Genomic DNA, 18,184 nt, shown 5'->3' on the forward strand with positions numbered 1-18,184 from the left:
GAAGAAAGGGAGAGGCACAGTAACAGAGCAAATGGAAGATGCAGAAGGAAGAGAGACAGTGGATGGAAGGAATTGAATGAGAACATGAGGAAAGCAGAAACCAGGCAACAAAGGTAGGAAAAGAATTATATTTCTTTTTTTTTATTTTGCTTCAGGATAAAGTAGTATATTAGTTGTGTTGATAAAAATTTATAAACATTAGAGGCTCTGGTAGAAACCCATTTGCAAAGTATGTATTCTTCCCAATTAATATTTTCAAATTAATAAAGTCTTTTTGCTTATTTGTAAATGGGTTTCTACCAGAGCCTTTAATTCAGTAGCATAATTAAATGAAATAACTATTTCTGAAGTTTATAGGGACGGGCGGGGACGGAGGGGATTCCTCGCGGGGACGGGTGGGGACTCCTCGCGGGGACGGGTGGGGACGGAGGGAATCCTCACGGGGACGGGTGGGGACGGGTGGGATTCCTCACGGGGATGGGTGGGGACGGGTGGGACTTTGGCGGGGACGGGTGGGGACGGGTGGGATTTCTGTCCCCGCGCAACTCTCTAGCTTTGATACGTCCCCCTGGTTTAAGACTGATGTTCCTATTGAACTAGAAGAGAAGATTATGCACCTACCTTTTTAATCTTCTTTCTGGGAGATAGAACATCAATCTTGAAGCCCGCCCTGTCAGATGAATCTTAGCCTGCCACTCTGTCTCAGATGTGTCTATAGCTTCTTTCCTTGGCTTCTAGCAAAAGCTAAGAGAAGAGAAGCTCACCTGTCTGTTAGTGCAGGCTGCACTCAAGTAGGTTGTCTGTGTTCCAACTTGTCATGGGTTATAAAGTGTTCATCATTGTTAATGTTATTTGTTGTGTTGTGAGCAGAACAGAGTCCCCATATCTCTCCCTCTTATATTTATTCTCCGGGGCTGACCATCTGCTTTGATACAAACTGAGGAGTACAGGACAGACCAAGGAGCAGGGAGATGGAGCAGAAAAATATGAATGAGGCTCTCTACACATACCCCTGCAGGTGAAGGCACATAAACCCACTGGTTCAAGACTGACATTCCTGTCTCCTAGAAAGAAGATTAACAAGGCAGGTACATGGTCTTCCCTTAATGAAAATACTGAATTCTACTGAAATTCTGGATAATAATTATTTATTTTTTATTTATTGAAAAAATGTCTACACCGCTTATATCTTAAGTGGTTTACAATCTTCACTTACACTTAGCAAAAATATTGCTTAAATGTCAAACTTGTAAAATTTTGCAGAATTTGCAAATTTTGTATGCAGTATTTAAATTTTTTTGCATAGACTTCTGCTAGGTGTAAGTTTAGCCTTCCATCTGCTTATCACAACACATACTGTACCATCCATCTTGTCCCCATCTAATATCTACATTTGATCCTTCGGATATAGAGTAAGCTGCATTATATAAAAACATTAGTGCCATATCTGTGTTATTTGAATGTTCTGATTTGTGCTTATTAATTGCTTCCTAAGTATTATGCCTCTCTCTTAGTATGTATTACATCTCTCTTATTTGAATTTCAGTGCTGTTAAGTATATTTTTGAACTGTATCATGGTAGTCCTATTAAGTTTCAGTTCACTTTACCTCCTTCATTATACTTTTGCTTATATTTAGGGCTCCTTTTACTAAGCTGCGATAGCGGTTTTAGTGCACGCTTAGCACGCGCTAGACGCTAACGCCAGCATTGAGCTGGCATTAGTTCTAGCCGCGTAGCACGGGTTTAGCGTGCGTTAAAATTCTGCACGCGCTAAAAACGCTATCGTAGCTTAGTAAAAGGAGCCCTTTGTCTTTTTACTACTGTTAAGCTGTTAACAAAATTATAAGTTTTATGTTGAATTATACCTGCTATACACTGCCTTGGGTGATTCTCTTCATAAAGGCTGTTAATAAATCCCAATCAATCAATAAATTTAATTAATTTAGAGCACAGAAAAAGGAGCTCAGCACCGATTTTCAGAATTAGACACTTAGGGCTCCTTTTATCAAAGTGCGGTAGGGGTTTAACATGCGGAACACCGCGCGTTAAACCGCCTGCCGCGCTAGTCGCTAACGCCTCCATTGACGAGGTGTTAGTATTTTGGCTTGCCGCGGGGGTTAGCACGTAATGAAATGTCCGACGCGCTAACCCCCATAGCGCACCTTGATAAAAGGAGCCCTTAAATTAGGCTCATAAATCTGACAAATAAACAGCAGGTTTAAATTTCAGAGCATTAACTATTAAGCTCTTAAATTTAGATGAATTTTCAGCAGAAACTTAGGCTATGCTTGATTAAATATAGATGACAAATATTTTTGACTATTGGGCCCACAATATATAAAACAAAAAAACATGTAGACTTCAAAACGTATCTTGAAGAATAACCAAATCAAATATACATAGAAACTGGCCAGGGAAGAGATTTTGAAACAAGGTTTATAGTCCTTTTGGGCTTCAATATGGTATGGTAAAGTACATTCAAGTGTTCTGTGTCATCAATTTTGATGAACACATGAGCACAGATTTTATTCAGGACACTTATTATGTCTCAAAGGATATATAAATGGAACCCTGATTCTTTCTATTTTGTGTTAGCAAAACATTTGCTGGGATCATTTTTCCATTTGCAGTGGGACTGTCCTTTAATTAAGGGTTTTGCTTTCTTTTTTTTAAGAGGTAAAACACATACTCAGAAATGGTTATTTGATACCAACTCTGCTGATGCTCCTAGAAGTGTCATAACCAGGTGCTAGAAGACACTCACTCCTCTACTAAATTGGAGTTAAATGGGTGACCTTTGGCTTGGAGACCATTTGGAGAAAAATAAATGAAGCTCTTATTCGATCAATGTGCCCGATGCAATCTCTAATGACTTTTATTTTGGTTAACTTGGATGTTTGGGGGGCTAGAGGGTAGCGGTTGGAATGCATTTCTATTTTGTTCTTACCTTTGAAGTTCTTTTAGCTTTCCTGTTATTTTAGTTTGAATTTGCTTGCTATCAGTGGAGCTTTGTGTGAATGAGGCTTGAATTTTGAAAAAGCAATACTTTAAATTTTTGATGTACTTATGCTTTTGGTATATTTGATTATCTTGTTGTATATATTGAATATAAGAATGACTAACAAAAGGTTTTGCAATAAAAAAAGACCTGTGAAAACAAACATTCTTAATCATTGTTGATACCAAACCCAAAACATTCATATCTTAATCTATAGCGGCACTAGAAAAGGTTTAAAGAAGAGTGACCAAGATAACAAAGGGGAGGGAACTCATCTCGTATGAAGAAAGATTAAAAAGGTTAAGGCTTTTCGGTTTGGAAAAGAGACGGCTGAGGGGGAGATATGATTGAAGTCTACAAAATCCTGAGTAGAGTAAAACAGGTACATGTGGATCGATTTTTCACATCATTAAAAATTACAAAGACTAGGGGACACTCGATGAAGTTAAAGGGAAATACTTTTAAAACCAATAGGAAGAAATATTTTTTTCACTCAGAGAATGGAACGGATTGCCAGATGTTGTGGTAAGAGCGGATAGTGTAGCTGGTTTTAAGAAAGGTTTGAAAAATTTCCTGGAGGACAAGTCCATAGTCTGTTCTTGAGAAAGACATGGGGGAAGCCACTGCTTGCCCTGGATCAGAAGCATGGAATGTTGCTGCTCCTTGGGTTTTGGCCAGGTACTAGGGACCTGGACTGGCCTCCATGAGAACGGGCTGCTGGGTTTGATGGACTATTGGTCTGACCCAGAAAGGCTATTCTTATATTCTGCTTTCAACTCCTAACTCCCACTCACCATATAATACCTATCATTCTGTCTGCAAGAAATTCCCCAATCCTTATCTGTCTCATTTGTTCTGTTTGTTCTAATTAGATTGTACACTCTTCTGAGCAGAGACCATCTATTTTACATGTTGAATGTACAGCACTGAATATGCCTTTCAGCACTTTAGAAATGATAAATTGTTGCTTGAGTACCTGATTGTAAATTGCTTAGATAACCTTGATAGACAGTATATAAATACCTTAAATAAATAAATAAATTGTAGTAGTTTAGGTTCTTATCTTGATAATATCTTTTCCAGTAGATAGGCATGATATGCTGAACCTTAGGGTACTCTCTCCATTCTCATGAGCATACGGCAGAAAGATGTCAATCACGGCTTTTGAAAACCTCCTCCTTCTCCCAGAAGTCTGCTGCCCTCTTCAGTTTGCTCCAAAGCATGCAAGAGCTCTAGAGTAAAGATAGGAGAAGGAAGGACATGGGGAAACACCAAAACCAAGGTTTTGATCTGCTCGTATAACGTTAAATGAACGAGCATCATCACTGAACAGTAAAACACATCAAATAAAAGCAACAGCTTGAACATTAGTGGAGTTCAATTATCTCTTTAGATTCTATTTATAAACTGATTCTGAACCCAATCTGACTGGCAGAGAAGTCTTAGTTATGGAGAGGACCATGAAGCATAAATCAGAAACAGGCACAAAAGAAATTATTGGGCGCATGGCCAAGATGGTGGCACTGACTCAGTGTCTGTGAGATTGCTCGTTTTCAGTCTGCTGGCTTTCTTTTCTTTATGACTCAAAATTATGCCACATAAACAAAAGACTGTGGTGAAGGCCGCTCCCTCCATGGCGGCTCTACCGCCGGCAAACCAGCAGATGATAGAGCGGTTTATTGCTGGATTTCTACTGAAGAATGGGGTCCCCGCTGTGAGGGAGAGATGAGGTGAGAGTCCAGACCAACAGCGGCAGCTCTGTGTACTTCTAACTTCGGCACAGAGCTGCCCCTAATCAATAGTTTAGCGCGGTTTCATGAGGCAGCCTCGGGGCATTTGATAGCCGTCCCGCTTCGATGATGCGATGTGGGCCGGCCTAGCAAAGGCCCCGAGGCTGCCTTATGAAACCGCGCTAAACTATTGATTAGGGGCAGCTCTGTGCCGAAGTTAAAAGCATACAGAGCTGCCGCTGCTGGTCTGGAGGTGCGGAGACAAGGCAGGAGGCAAACGCGGTGGAAGGCAGGAGTCCCGGCACAGCGACTGCAACAGGAAGTTGCAAGTCAGCTGACGCCGGCCTTTCGTTGCAGCGGGGACCGAATCCTTTGCGGACCGGCAAGATTTTTTTGCGGACCGACACCGGTCCGCGGACCGGCGGTTGAAGAACTGTGATCTAATGTCCCAGGTTCGAGATGACAATGCCAACAACCTATTAGATTTGGAACTATTGATAAAGACTATAAACAATGGCAAAGGGGAACCAATAGATATTAAAAAAGGCAGCAGATATAAAGGACCCTGTGGTGCCCCAGCAAACAATGGTCTTGGGGCAGAATACTCATAACTTACCTTAACTTTCTACCTCCTGCCCCTGAAAAATGAACTAAACCATTCCCATGCCGCACCAGAAAATCCAAACCCCTCTAAATGAAGGAAAAAACGGCAACATTCAATGTATCAAACACAGCTGAAATATCCAAACAGACCAGAAAAACCTATCTCCCTGATCTAAATCCATTCTCAGTACATCCATGGTAGATTAGGGATGTGCACTTTCATTATGGTCAATTTCGTTCCATTTTAGTATGTGTAATTTTATTCAGCATAGGCTAATTTAGTGTTTGCTAATAGAAAATGTCACCAATATGAAAAAAAGAATGTTATTGTATTTTGGCTTACACTGAAACAAACACAATATAGAAACATTGAAACATGATGGCAGACAAAGGCCAAATGGCCCATCTAGTCTGCCCATCTACAGTAACCATTGAATTCAGACACAGTCCCTGTCTCCACCACTTCTTCTGGGAGACTGTTCCACACATCTACCATCCTTTCTGTAAAAAAGTATTTCCTTAGATTACTCCTGAGCCTATCACTTCTTAATTTTATCCTTTGCCCTCATTCCAAAGCTTCCTTTCAAATGAAAGAGACTCACCTCATGTACATTTACATCATGTAGGTATTTAAATGTCTCTAGCATATCTCCCCTCTCCTGCCTTTCCTCCAAAGTATACAGATTGAGATCTTTTTAAAAAATTATTATTTATTAATTTTATAATTTTGACAATCACAATCAAAACACAAGAAAAAATATCATGAAAAACAAAATATCACTAAATCCAAATAATTCAAGGTAAATTTTGATTACATAAAATAGTTAGTCCACTATCAAATAGAGACAGAGCTGAAATTTGCTGAAATTTAACATACAAATTATAAAACCAAAAAGAGGCTTGACTGCCATTGAACATTTTCTCATCTAAACGGTTAAAAGAATCAGAATAAGCAATTACTTACTATCCTGAGATGCAATAAATTTAGATAACTACTGCAGATTGAGATCTTTAAGTCTGTCCCCAAGCACCTTATGATGAAGACCACACACCATTTTAGGAGCCTTCTTCTGGATCAACTCCATCCTTTTTATATCTTTTTGAAGGTGCTGTCTCCAGAATTGTACATAATATTCTAAATGAGGTCTCACTAGACTCTTATACAGGGGTATCAATACCTCCTTTTTCCTACCAGCCATACCTCTTCCTATGCACCCTAGCACCCTTCCACCTTTTGTCGTCATCTTTTCAACCTGTTTGGCCACCTTAAGATCATCAAATATAATCACACCCAAGTCCTGCTCTTCTGTCGTGCACAAGTTCTTCACTCCCTAAACTGTACCATTCCTTTGGGATTTTGCAGGCGAAATACATGACCTTGCATTTCTTAGCATTAACGTTTAGCTGCCAAATTTCAGACCATTCTTCAAGCTTCGCTAGGTCTTTCTTCATGTGAAGAAATAGAAGGAACATGGGAGGTATCTATATATATAAATTTTTAATTGATAAGTGACTCCTCAGTGTGGGCTTTTGAACCTTAAAGAGCATAATCCTTGAAGAGGTAAAAACCTCTTATGCTCAGATGTGGCTGTAATGAAACCAGGGAGAATCTACCCCCATAGATTAGCCACACACAGGGCAGGATTAACCAATAGGCCCAGTAGGCACGTGCCTAGGGCCCGAAATGGTCAGGAGGGCCCGATGAAGGAGGGCATCAACATTGTTTTTCCAAATGGCGATGGGCCCCTCCAGCATCGATCGGCAACACGGCCCCCCCATTGATGGAAAGTAAGACAAGCAAGGAACGCGGGTAAGAAAGGCAACGGGAACTGTAATTTTGCAAGTGGTACTGCTTGCCCAAAGCTTCCCTCTGACGCAGCTTCCTGTTTCCTCCTGGGCACATGGTGGGGTGGGGCGGGGCAGGGGGCCCAGTGTACTTGTGTGCCTAGGGGCCTTCGGCGAATTAATCCTGCCCTGGCCACACACCATCATCAGATGCCATTAGCGTGCAAAAATAAACAAGTGAATGAAGTATAATTTAGTGCATAATAAACAAGACTCGAAATAACTCTTGAAAAAAAATCATAACCTTCCACATTTCTGTTTCCAAAAATTGTTTAACACACAGGAAGCCCTTGAATCAACTATAAAGGAAGCGTTGTCTGAGAATACGTGCACCGCTCTTCCCTCCAGACTGGGCTGGAGAGTGAGTAAAGCCAGCCAAATTGCCTGAAGCTCCAGATGATTGATCGACCAATGCCTCTGACTTTGTGATCCAAAGAGGCTTGCCCTGGTGGAAAGCCTCCCCATGAAGCCACCAGAACAGACTGCTGTGAGCTGGTTACATTCAGGGCAAAAGCATCCAAAGGGGATGACACTGTGGAGACCACCGAGAGGAGAAGGACTCCTGTAGAGGGCGCAAGTGCGCTCTGGCCCAGGGGACTGCCTCCAAGGAGGCTGCCATGGACCCCAGCACATGTCGATAATGCCAGGCCGTATGAACTGGAAGGTCCAGATCAGGGCTGCCCAATTCCGGTCCTTAAGATCTACTGGCAGGCCAGATTTTCAGGATATCCACAATGAATATGCATGAGAGATTTGCATGCACTGCCTTCTCTCTCATGCATGTTCATTGTGGATATCCTGAAAACCTGATTGTAGATCTCAAGGAATTGGGCAGCCCTGGTCCAAATCTTTGATCTGCTGCTGAAGTTTCTGTCTGTTTGGCTCAGGTAGAAACACATGACCCTGCCGGGTGTCAAAGAGAAGGCTCAGATACTCCAAGGGCTGTGACAGCGTCATCTGGCTCTTCTTGAAGTTGACAATCCAACCCAAGTCCTATAGCAGAGATACCACTGTTTCCACCGCATGTTCACACTCCTATTGACAAGGAGCCTGGATCAACCAGTTGTCCAAGTAAGGATGGACCTGGACACCCTGCCTGCGGAGAAAAGCTGCTACAACTATCATCACCTTGGTGAAAATGCAGGGAGCTGTTGCGAGCCTAAAAGAAAAAGCCGCAAACTGGAAATGCTGTTGCAGAACATGGAAACACAGAAACCTGTGATGTTCCGAAAAGATTGGAATATAGAAGTAAGTCTCCGTGAGATCCAAGGACGTTAGAAACTCCCCAGGAGTGACAGCAGCAATGACTGTATACATGGTTTCAATCGGAAATGATGAATTCACATGAAGCGATTGATCGACTTGAGATCCAGAATGGGCCTCCAGTCCTCTGAGCCTTTCTTTGGCATGATGAAGTATAATGAGTATCTGCTGAAGCCCGATTCGTGTTCTGGAACGGGTTCTATTGCTCAGATAGCCAAGAAACACTAAAGGGTAGCATGAACCTTTGACTTCTTCTCTGGCTGACATGATGGCAAGTCCAGAAACAAATCTGGAGGCAGGTAAAAGAAGTCTATCTTGTGCCCCTCCTGAATGAGCAGAGCTCACAGTCATCAGCAGTATGGTCCTTCTCAAAGTGTACATAGTGTATTTTGTGATCGTCAGTGATGATATCCCTCTTGAAAATAGAAGCCTTAGAATATTCTCAGACACTCAAATTAGAGAATGACATGGGGACAAATCTTTCCCCCTAGGAGCTCAATTAACCCGTCCCATCCCCGCGAGTTTTGTCGTTGGCCTTGTCCCATTCCTGTAAGCTCTGCATTAACTACCCAAATCTCGAACACTTATGGTTTTTAAGTGTTTGAGGCTTGTGCAGATGAGGACAGAGCTTAGGCATTGGTGGAATGAGGCATTATGACATCACAAGCTGAGCTCTAGAATGTTGCTACTTAAGATTTTAAAGTGTTTGAGGCTTGTGCAGATGAGGACAGAGCTTAGACATTGGTGGAATGAGGCATTATGACATCATAATCTGAGCTCTAGAATGTTGCTACTTATGATTTTAAAGTGTTTGAGGCTTGTGGAAATGAGGACAGAGCTTGCAGGAATGGGGCAGGGACAGGAAAAGAACTCGCGGGGACGGGAAAATGAGTTCCTGTGGGGACAGGGAAAAATTTGTCTCCGTGTCATTCTCTAACTCAAATATCCTTCATGCACAATTGTGACCTCTTCTGGGAGAAGGTGACTAAAGTCACCAGAAACATACAAATGAGGTTTTAATGAATTCTGTTAGAGCAAACAATTGTAATGCAATATTCTAAACCTTATCCTTTTATGTGGGAAAATTAAAAAGTTACAGAAATTCAAACATGTAACTTTTGCAGGCTGTTTATGGACCCATGTTGTGAAAAATCAGTCATTCTCAATGTTTTGGATCCGCTACGTTAGTCACCTTTTCCCAGAGACTTGGAATTCTTCTCCAATCTGCAAGTTGACTATAGGCCTACCCAACACTCCATCTCCCACTGGAAAACTGAAGGGGTGAGGAGGAGAGTTAGCAGAACATTAAAACATTTTAATAGCATAGAATGTAAGAAAAGCTGGAACAAAATAGAGAAGACAGAAAATAAGAGTTTATTGTTTATTGAAAGCTTCTATACTGCTACTAATGACTGGGGAGTCAATTCAGAGCAGTTTACATGAGCTTCTGTAATGGCGTTACAATACAGAATTAGCGTTTTCTGAGATGGTTTTCAATACAAACATATTTATACCATAATCAATCATCCTACATATTGTATATGGAGTCAGAAAAGGTGCATGAAAATGCTCTCAGCTAGAGTAAGAGGAGATAAGCAAGTCCTGCTAGAGTACATCCAATATTTGCCTGTTTCCCCTTCAATCTGTTTTACCCTCTTCCCATTCTTTTCTATCAAAACATTGTAGTTTTGCCCAGTTACCTCATGTATCAGTAACATAACATAATAACAGATTTCTATACCGCATAACCCTTAGTTCAATGCGGTTTATAGATTCAGTTTTTATTGATACAAATATCATCAAATACAATAATACAGCATCAAAAAAACCTTCAATATGCATCAATTATTAATAAATTCCAATATCAATAAACCCCACTTATCTATATGAGTTTGAACCTTTACCTTCCCTCTCTATACCCTTCCCACCCAATAGTACTCTCTACCCAAAAATAATTACAGCCCTTAGGATACAAAACTTGCAAATAAATACAGCATCAAAAGACATCAATTATTAATATACATAATAAATAAATAAATTTAAAAAAAAACAAAACAAAAAAAAAAGATTTTAAAAAATCCAATATCATTAAACCCCCACTTATCTATATGAATTTGAACTTTAACCATCCTTCTCCACACCCACCCCTTCTCATCTAATAGTATTACTCTCTACCCAATGTAACTCTCTTCATTTAACTTATTAAAAATCAAATTAAGAGATTCAACTTAAAATCGCATTACGACCCTTAGGATGCAAGTCTTGCAAATATGAATCCCAAATTTGAATAAATAACATCTTTCTTTTTCTTACAATTCCTGCATCTCTAGCTTCCCAAATGGCCAACTGATGTAATTGGTTCCGCCAATGCCAGAACCTCGGAGGGTCAGGGATCGTCCAATATTGTAATATACATTTTCTAGCCAAGAGACTCATTTTTCTACACAACACACTATTTCCTTTTGGTAAATGGCCAAGAGCTTCTGGCAAATCCAAAATAAAGAAAGAAGGAGTGAAGCGCAATGATCTTCCAATTATTCTTGCCATATAATTTACTATTCGCTTCCAGAAGCACTGAATTATGGGACAAAACCAAAATGCATGACCTAATGTATGACTTTCCTTCCCACACTTATGACACAAAGGAGTAGGAAGACTTCTACTATAAAACAATTGTGTTCGTGTATAATAGGCACGTAATATCACCCTATAATATGTTTCTCTTAACCATGAACAAGATGTAACCATAGGTGGCTTCAATGTGGTTTATAAAAGATTATGCTATGAGTGAATACAGAGATAATGCAATACGCAAGAATTAACTAGCTACAAATTTAGAAAAAAGAAAAGTTTTCTGTAATGTTTATAAGATATTGATCTGGTCAGTAATGAGCAGAATTCTTTATCGAATTGAGCTACTTGATAGGAAAGACAGTGCATATGATATTTCTTATTTTTACAGCCCTTAACAGAAGGGAACATAAATAAGGCATAGGATTGTCTACTGTTCACATGAATCATAGTAACAAATCTATCAACAAGGTAAAGCGGAGCGGCGCCAAAAGCGACTTTATAGTATAAACATCCCAACTTAGGGCTCCTTTTACAAAGGTGCGCTAGTGATTTTAACGCACGCACCGGATTAGTACGCGCTAGCTGAAAATCTACTGCCTGCTCAAAAGGAGGCGGTAGCGGCTAGCGTGCGTGGCAATTTAGCGCGTGCTATTCTGCGCGTTAAGGCCCTAGCGCGGCTTTGTAAAAGGAGCCCTTAAAGATCACCCCGGCCTCAACTGGGAGCCAGTGTAGCTCACGGTAATAAGGGGTTACTTGATCATACTTCCTCAGTCCGTAAATCATTCTAAGTGCTGTGTTTTGGGCCAAGGTCTGCCTAGCCAAGTTTTTCTTTGTACTTGCCAGATATATAATATTGCAGTAGTCCAGGATGCTAAGTAATAGTGTTTGAACTAAAAGTGTAAAGGCAGTGGTGTCAAAATAAGCTCTGATAGTGCGGAGCTTTCATAGAGTACAATAACTCTTCTGGACCACAGTATCTGACAGTCATTGTTTGTCAGTGCGTCTGATTGTTGTTGTATTGAAATTTGTTTTTAATGTATTTTTATAGTTTCTCTTTTATACAATGTAAAACTGCCTTGATATTTGATAAGGCAGTATATCAAGCGCTTAATAAACCTGAAACCTGGCCTAATAAAAGACAGCTATCCACAGGAAATAAAACAATGTATAGTTCTACTTGTTCGACACTGAAAAACTGGACTAAGATGCTTTTCTTTTGACAAACAATACTGAGAAATTGTTACAGTTCATTTTCAAAACCAACACACACACCTCTTCATTTGGGTTGTGTAGTCTGGAAAGTTTGTAGAACACTATATGAAACAATCTGTACAACGGATGTACCATATTCTATGTGAGCAACTTAGAGACTCCACTGAGCGAAGTAGAGGAAATTAACAGAACTGTTAGCAGATGTTTAATTACAGCCACAAACAGGCTTGTTAAAAGAAATCTGGATCCCTGGTACACAGCATCTGCAGGAACCCCATACTTTTCAAATAAGCTATAATGTCAACAGCCATAATTATCAATGGTGGAAAACCTTTATTTTATCACGGTGCACTTAATAATCTTCTGAAAAATCATATAAATATTATTCTAATCTTATTTTAGCTTTGTTATGATTCAAAAAGTGTTTTCTTTATTTAATGTGTATTTTTCTTTATTTAATGTGTATTTTTTCCATTAACTTAAAGTAGAAGAAAATCTTTAGCAAAATAAGCCCCTTGGGGTCTCTTCTATCAAACTGCACTAGCAGTTTTTAGCGCAGAGAGCCGTGCTGAATGGCCCGCGCTGCTCCCGATGCTCATAGGAACTCTATGAGCGTCGGGAGCACCACGGGCCATTCAGCGCGGCTCTCTGAGCTAAAAACTGCAAGTGCAGTTTGATAGAAGAGGCCCTTAGATTGTATGTATGGGACTTATGAACTTCATTTTAAAATACAGTAAACTCTCAGTTAACTGGCACCCATGGGGATCGATAGATGCTGGATAAATGCAGTTTCTGGTTGCTTGAGAGTTACAATAAAATAGGCCTAACTAATACTATACCCCATACTATGCCATACCATAGTAGACTGTTCCAGATAAACTACCAGACATGTGGTAGGCAAAGCATGGGCATACTCAGGTGTGGCATGCCAAGTTTACACTTAAATGTCCACCAAAAATTGATTCTATTTTAATTTTTATTACAGTATTTCTTAGATTTTTTTTCTAGTTGCTTGAAAGTTCTGGTTAATTGAGTTCCGGTTAACAGAGAATCTACTGTATATGAAATGTGAGCAATACAAGTTATATAAGTAACTTCTGCATTTTTAAGATATTCCTTGTATGCACTATTTAACCTTTTTATCATGTATTTTTCTTCATATTTTCTTGTTAACTCTGGAGTCTCCTAGGCTTGGAGACTGTTATTGTACCCTGAAACATGATTGTTTTTCTTGTATACTACCTAGAATACGTCAGTGTTAAATTATTTCTTACCAGGAAGATTATGCCACTTGTTGACAGCAAACAGCCTGTTAGCGGTCACAGTAATTACAGCAGGATTTGCCAGGCCAGGCTGGGTGTTGGCTGCCACGTGAGTGACAGGAGAGTTAGAGGGAAACTTCAGGACCATGATGACATCCTGCTGAGCTTGGTCTGTGAACATCAGTGGAGTCTGCAGGAGGAGATACTGTTGAGTGGGCACCACAAGAATGCAAACATACGGGAAAAGAAAGAGGAAGAGGAAAGGAAAAAAAGACAATAGGACAAGAGAAAGAAAACATGATTAAAGAAGCAAAGAGCCACCGCAAATTAAAGTGACAGCAATAACAGCAGACAGACTAGTGGAAACAGCATTTCAGGAGACAAAGCTATGATTTTGTATCAAGCACATACAGTATAGAGCAGTAGTCTCAAACTCAGACCCTTGGCAGTGCCACATTTTGGATTTGTAGGTACTTAGAGGGCCTCAGAAAAAATAGTTGATGTCTTATTAAAGAAATGACAATTTTGCATGAGGTAAAACGCTTTATAGTTTATAAATCTTTCCTTGTGGCTAAGTCTTAATAATAATATTGTCATTTATAGCTAAAGAGACATATGATCAAAAAACTGTTTTATTTTACTGGCGGGCCATGAGTTTGAGACCACAGGTATAGAGTAAAACAAGCCACGTACAGTATTTAAAGCGTGGCTTGATTATATCCTTTTGGGGAGAGTATTTCCTTTGACATTCCCTCTCGATTTTCCAACGTACTGACTGGTGATATCAATTTTATTTTTATATGAATAAGACAATTTGGAGTTTATTTTTGTTGGCAGTTATTATTCATTTTATACAATTGAGAAAACAAATGCTCTCTTAATAATAGGAAAATAAATCTAAATATCAGTTATGTACTAGATACTGCATTGCGTTTCCAGTTGACTGGCTGCTGTTTTCTGGTCAAATTATCCAAAGACCCATAAAGAGAGAACACCAAAGAAAGTAAACATAAGAGACAGGCAAAACTATAGGAATAAATTAAAGTTAGGCCACTAACATAAGCTTTCTGCAGGCAAAAAAGTATCATTCTCAACAAATCAAAACCAAAAAGAAAAAAAAGAGTATGCAAATTTAGTAATTGCATATATCACATAATTGCTTACACACATCCAAAGCAAACCAATAAACACAGTGAATCCTGTCAAATAAAGCCACCATTAATCCTTTCATTGTTGGTTCCTTTGGATATTCAGGTCACATTATATAACAGTATAATATAGAATACTGCATTGTTGGGGGTTTTTTTTTTAACCTGTAATAGGTATTTTTTGTAAAGTGCAGGATCAATCAGGGGAGAGTGTGGCGCAGTGGTATTAATGCAGAGCCAAATCTTTTCCAGAGAACGAAAAAGGGTAAAGCCAGAGGGCATGAATTGAGATTGTGGGGTGACAGACAAGCGTAATGTTAGGAAATTCTTTTTCACAGAAAGGGTGGTGGATGCCTGGAACGCCCTCCCTAGAAAGGTGGTGGACAGCAAAACGGTGATGGAATTCAAAAATATTTGGGATGAATACAGAGGCCATGTAATCAGAAAGTGAAAGGTATAAATTCAAGAATTAGGGCTGAAAATGGCATTTCCTGGCTCTGACCTTAGACTGAAGTGGGCCCACTATATATAAAGACACACTGCAGACCTCACAGCATACCCTGAAGAAAGCCACAGCATGAAACGTTGGTTCTACCTACCCAGTCGCGGCGAGACCTGGAAAACTGCTACAATCAGCTTTCCTGTCTGCTGAGGCCATGAGATCGAATGTTGACCACCCCCAGTGTTTCAATGCAGTAGAAGGGCCATTCCCACGGAACCAGGGTCTGGCAGCTAAGATAATCGGCCTGGGCATTGTCCACTCTTGCTACATGAGCCACTGTGATGGCCTGCAGATTGGCTTCTGCCCAGTGAAATATAAATTGGGTTTTCATCTGCAGCAGAGCACTCTTGGTTACTTGACTGTTGACGTATGCCACAGCTGTGGCATTGTTGGAGAAGACCCTCACTGCTTTGTCATTCAGTTGCGCCTGGAAGAACCAACCAAATAGATCTCAACTCTAATCTGTTGATGGACCATGCCCTCTGTGTAGCCAACCAATGCTTTTGTACTGGATGACTTTTGGAATGACACCCTCAGCCATAAAGACTGATATCTGTCATCAAGATCACCCAAGACTCTATGCGGAGAGGGAGGCTTCTGGATAATGACTCTGGCCAGAGCTACCACTGAAGACTCTGGCACGCTTCCACTGTCCAGGCTGTGAGTAGAAAGAGTCCCTCTTGAGTCAACTTAAGCGCTAACAGTGTGCTCTGCAGGGGACACAGATGGGTTCTTGCCCATGTAATCACTACTATGGAGGTTAGCACCTGCAGGTAATGCCAAGCTGTAGGCATCAATAGCTCCAAAATCTCCAGGATTTGGTGTCTGAGCTTCAGTTTGAGTAATTCTGGAATACAAATTCGGTCCTCTTCCGTGTTGAACAGAATGCCCAAGTACTCCAGACATTGAGTGGGTTCCAGGTGGCTCTTTTTGATACTTTTAATCCACCCCAGATCCTGTAGGAGACACTGCCCGCTGACATTCCATCTTGGATGGCGCTCTGAGCAGCCATTTGTTCAAGTTCGGCTGATCTTGAATGCCTGCCACCACCATTAGTTTGGTAAAAGTGTGAGGTGCTATTGCCAAGCCGAAGGGCAGCGCCGAGAACTGAAAATGGCTCTCTAGCACATGGAACCGAGGAACCTCCTGTGATCTGAAAAAAAATGGGTAAAAGCAGGTAAGCCTCTGCCAAATTCAGTGAGGCCAAAAATTTGCCTGGACCTACCAAGGCAATGACGAATCTCATTGTTTCCATCTGGAACCTGGGAACCTTTAATGCTGCATTGACTGACTTGAGATCCAGGTTCGGTCTCCAATTTTCTGAGTCTTTCTTGGGCATGATAAAGTAGATAAAGTATCTGCCTGAGCCCGAGTCTGTGTCTGGCACCGGCTCTACGGCTTCAATTGGTAATAGCCTTTGCACAGTCACTCTGACCTTGGCTGCTTTCTCTGGTCTAACTGCCACAGAGTCCAGAAAGATGTCCTGAAGAATTTGAGTTTGTAACCCTCTTGAATGATGTCAAATACCCAATAGTCTGATGAAATCTGCGATCAAGTCTCCCAGAACTCCGAGAGTCTTCCTTTTACATAGGGATATCAGAGGTCAACCTGGCATCATTGGGACTTCTTAAAATTTGTGGTAGAGCGAGAGCTGGATGTGGAGGCTCTTTTGCAGCCCACAGAACCTCTGAGTGCTAACTGGCTGACACACAGAGAACTCTTTATGCTTCTGGTAAGCTGCATACATCAAAGTCACAAAATCAGGGTCAAAGATCTGACTTGGGACCTCCGAAGACCTCTGCTGGTCTACCACACATCTCCTCAGGGTAAGGGATATCTGTGCAAAAATGCTTTGCTGGTGATGCCGAGTCACATTTAAGAGGCTTTAACAATGCTTTATGGCCTGGATCTTGAGCTTTCTGCACCTCCTGACCCATGAAGTGACCAGAAGGGGCTAAGCCCATGGCTCCTGCCTCCTCAAAGATGTTCCTCATAAGACCATCCAATACAAATTTGGCATGATATGGGGTCTAAACCACATGAGGAGTCCATAATAATCGATTATTACCAAATTCTTGGTAATTTGAGGCAGAAGGAGGCTTTTGAAATAAAATCAGGAAATCAAAGATGGCCACTGGAATGCTCTTCCAGAGGCTGTTATAGGAGAAACACCCTCCAGGGATTCAAGATAAAGTTAGACAAGTTCCTCTTGAACCATAAAGTACGCAGGTAAAGCTAGGCTCGGTTAGGGCACTGGTCTTTAAGGGCCGCAATGCGTGCGGACTGCTGGGCAGGATGGACCACTGGTTTGACCCAGCAGCGGCGATTCTTATGTTCTTACTACAGCAACGTTTTAGTGCCAAAAAAAACAACAACTTGTGAGAGCAAAACTAAAAGTTCAAAATTACTGAAATTAGGATATTAGAGGTGGGGGATCCTTGGGACACCCTCAGAAACCCTTAGTCTTGCTGAATACAGACCTGCCATGTGCTGTGCCTGCATCAGCTTCTCATTGCGGCTGGAAAAGAAAAAGGGATTTCTACCTTGGACAAGCAAGGGTAGCTCCAGCGGTTTGTCTCTTTGGACTGCCTTTTATCTGAAACCCTCTACCTCTCACGCTCCCACACACAGCTGACTTCCGCAGCCCCCTGGCCAGTTGAGCCTGTGCTCAAGCGCCTAACTCTGCAGGGGTGAGCACCACTCCCAGTGGACCTAGCCCTGAACTCCCAAATGTTAATGCAGACTGGCCAGGCAGGTGCTCATTTAAAAAGTGTGGTCCTCCTAGCTGCAGACCCCAATGTCTGGCCCTTCTCCCAGGCAGAGTTGTTCCAGGATTACTGGGAACTTCTTAAGCACAGGGAAGCCTCAAAAAAATATTGGATTAAATTTTTTTTAAAAACACCAAAATCTAGTACAGAGCAGATGAAAAGACATCTTCTCAACTTGCTTGCAGAAGTTAAGACTGAGGAGAGGGGGCGCTGCCAGAGAGACAAGGGGGCGGAGAGAAGAAAATGACTGATGTCTTCTGTAAGCTTAACCCATCTGT

The 18,184-nt window shown here is 41.1% G+C and overlaps 1 protein-coding gene across 7 annotated transcripts in view; it reads right to left on the reverse strand.

Moving 5' to 3' along the window:
• LRBA (LPS responsive beige-like anchor protein) overlaps positions 1-18,184 on the reverse strand; it is a 1,301,884-nt gene that overhangs the window by 84,471 nt on the left and 1,199,229 nt on the right. For 5 of the 7 annotated variants that reach the window (XM_033940548.1, XM_033940584.1, XM_033940558.1 and 2 more), the window contains exon 50: positions 13,501-13,693. In XM_033940548.1, coding sequence (XP_033796439.1) covers positions 13,501-13,693 — 193 coding nt within the window. The remainder of the gene's footprint in view (positions 1-13,500; positions 13,694-18,184) is intronic. The other 2 variants (XM_033940593.1, XM_033940569.1) reach the window with 1 other exon arrangement.

This window comes from Geotrypetes seraphini, chromosome 1 (genome assembly GCF_902459505.1).
Source record: "Geotrypetes seraphini chromosome 1, aGeoSer1.1, whole genome shotgun sequence".
Taxonomy (NCBI): domain Eukaryota; kingdom Metazoa; phylum Chordata; class Amphibia; order Gymnophiona; family Dermophiidae; genus Geotrypetes; species Geotrypetes seraphini.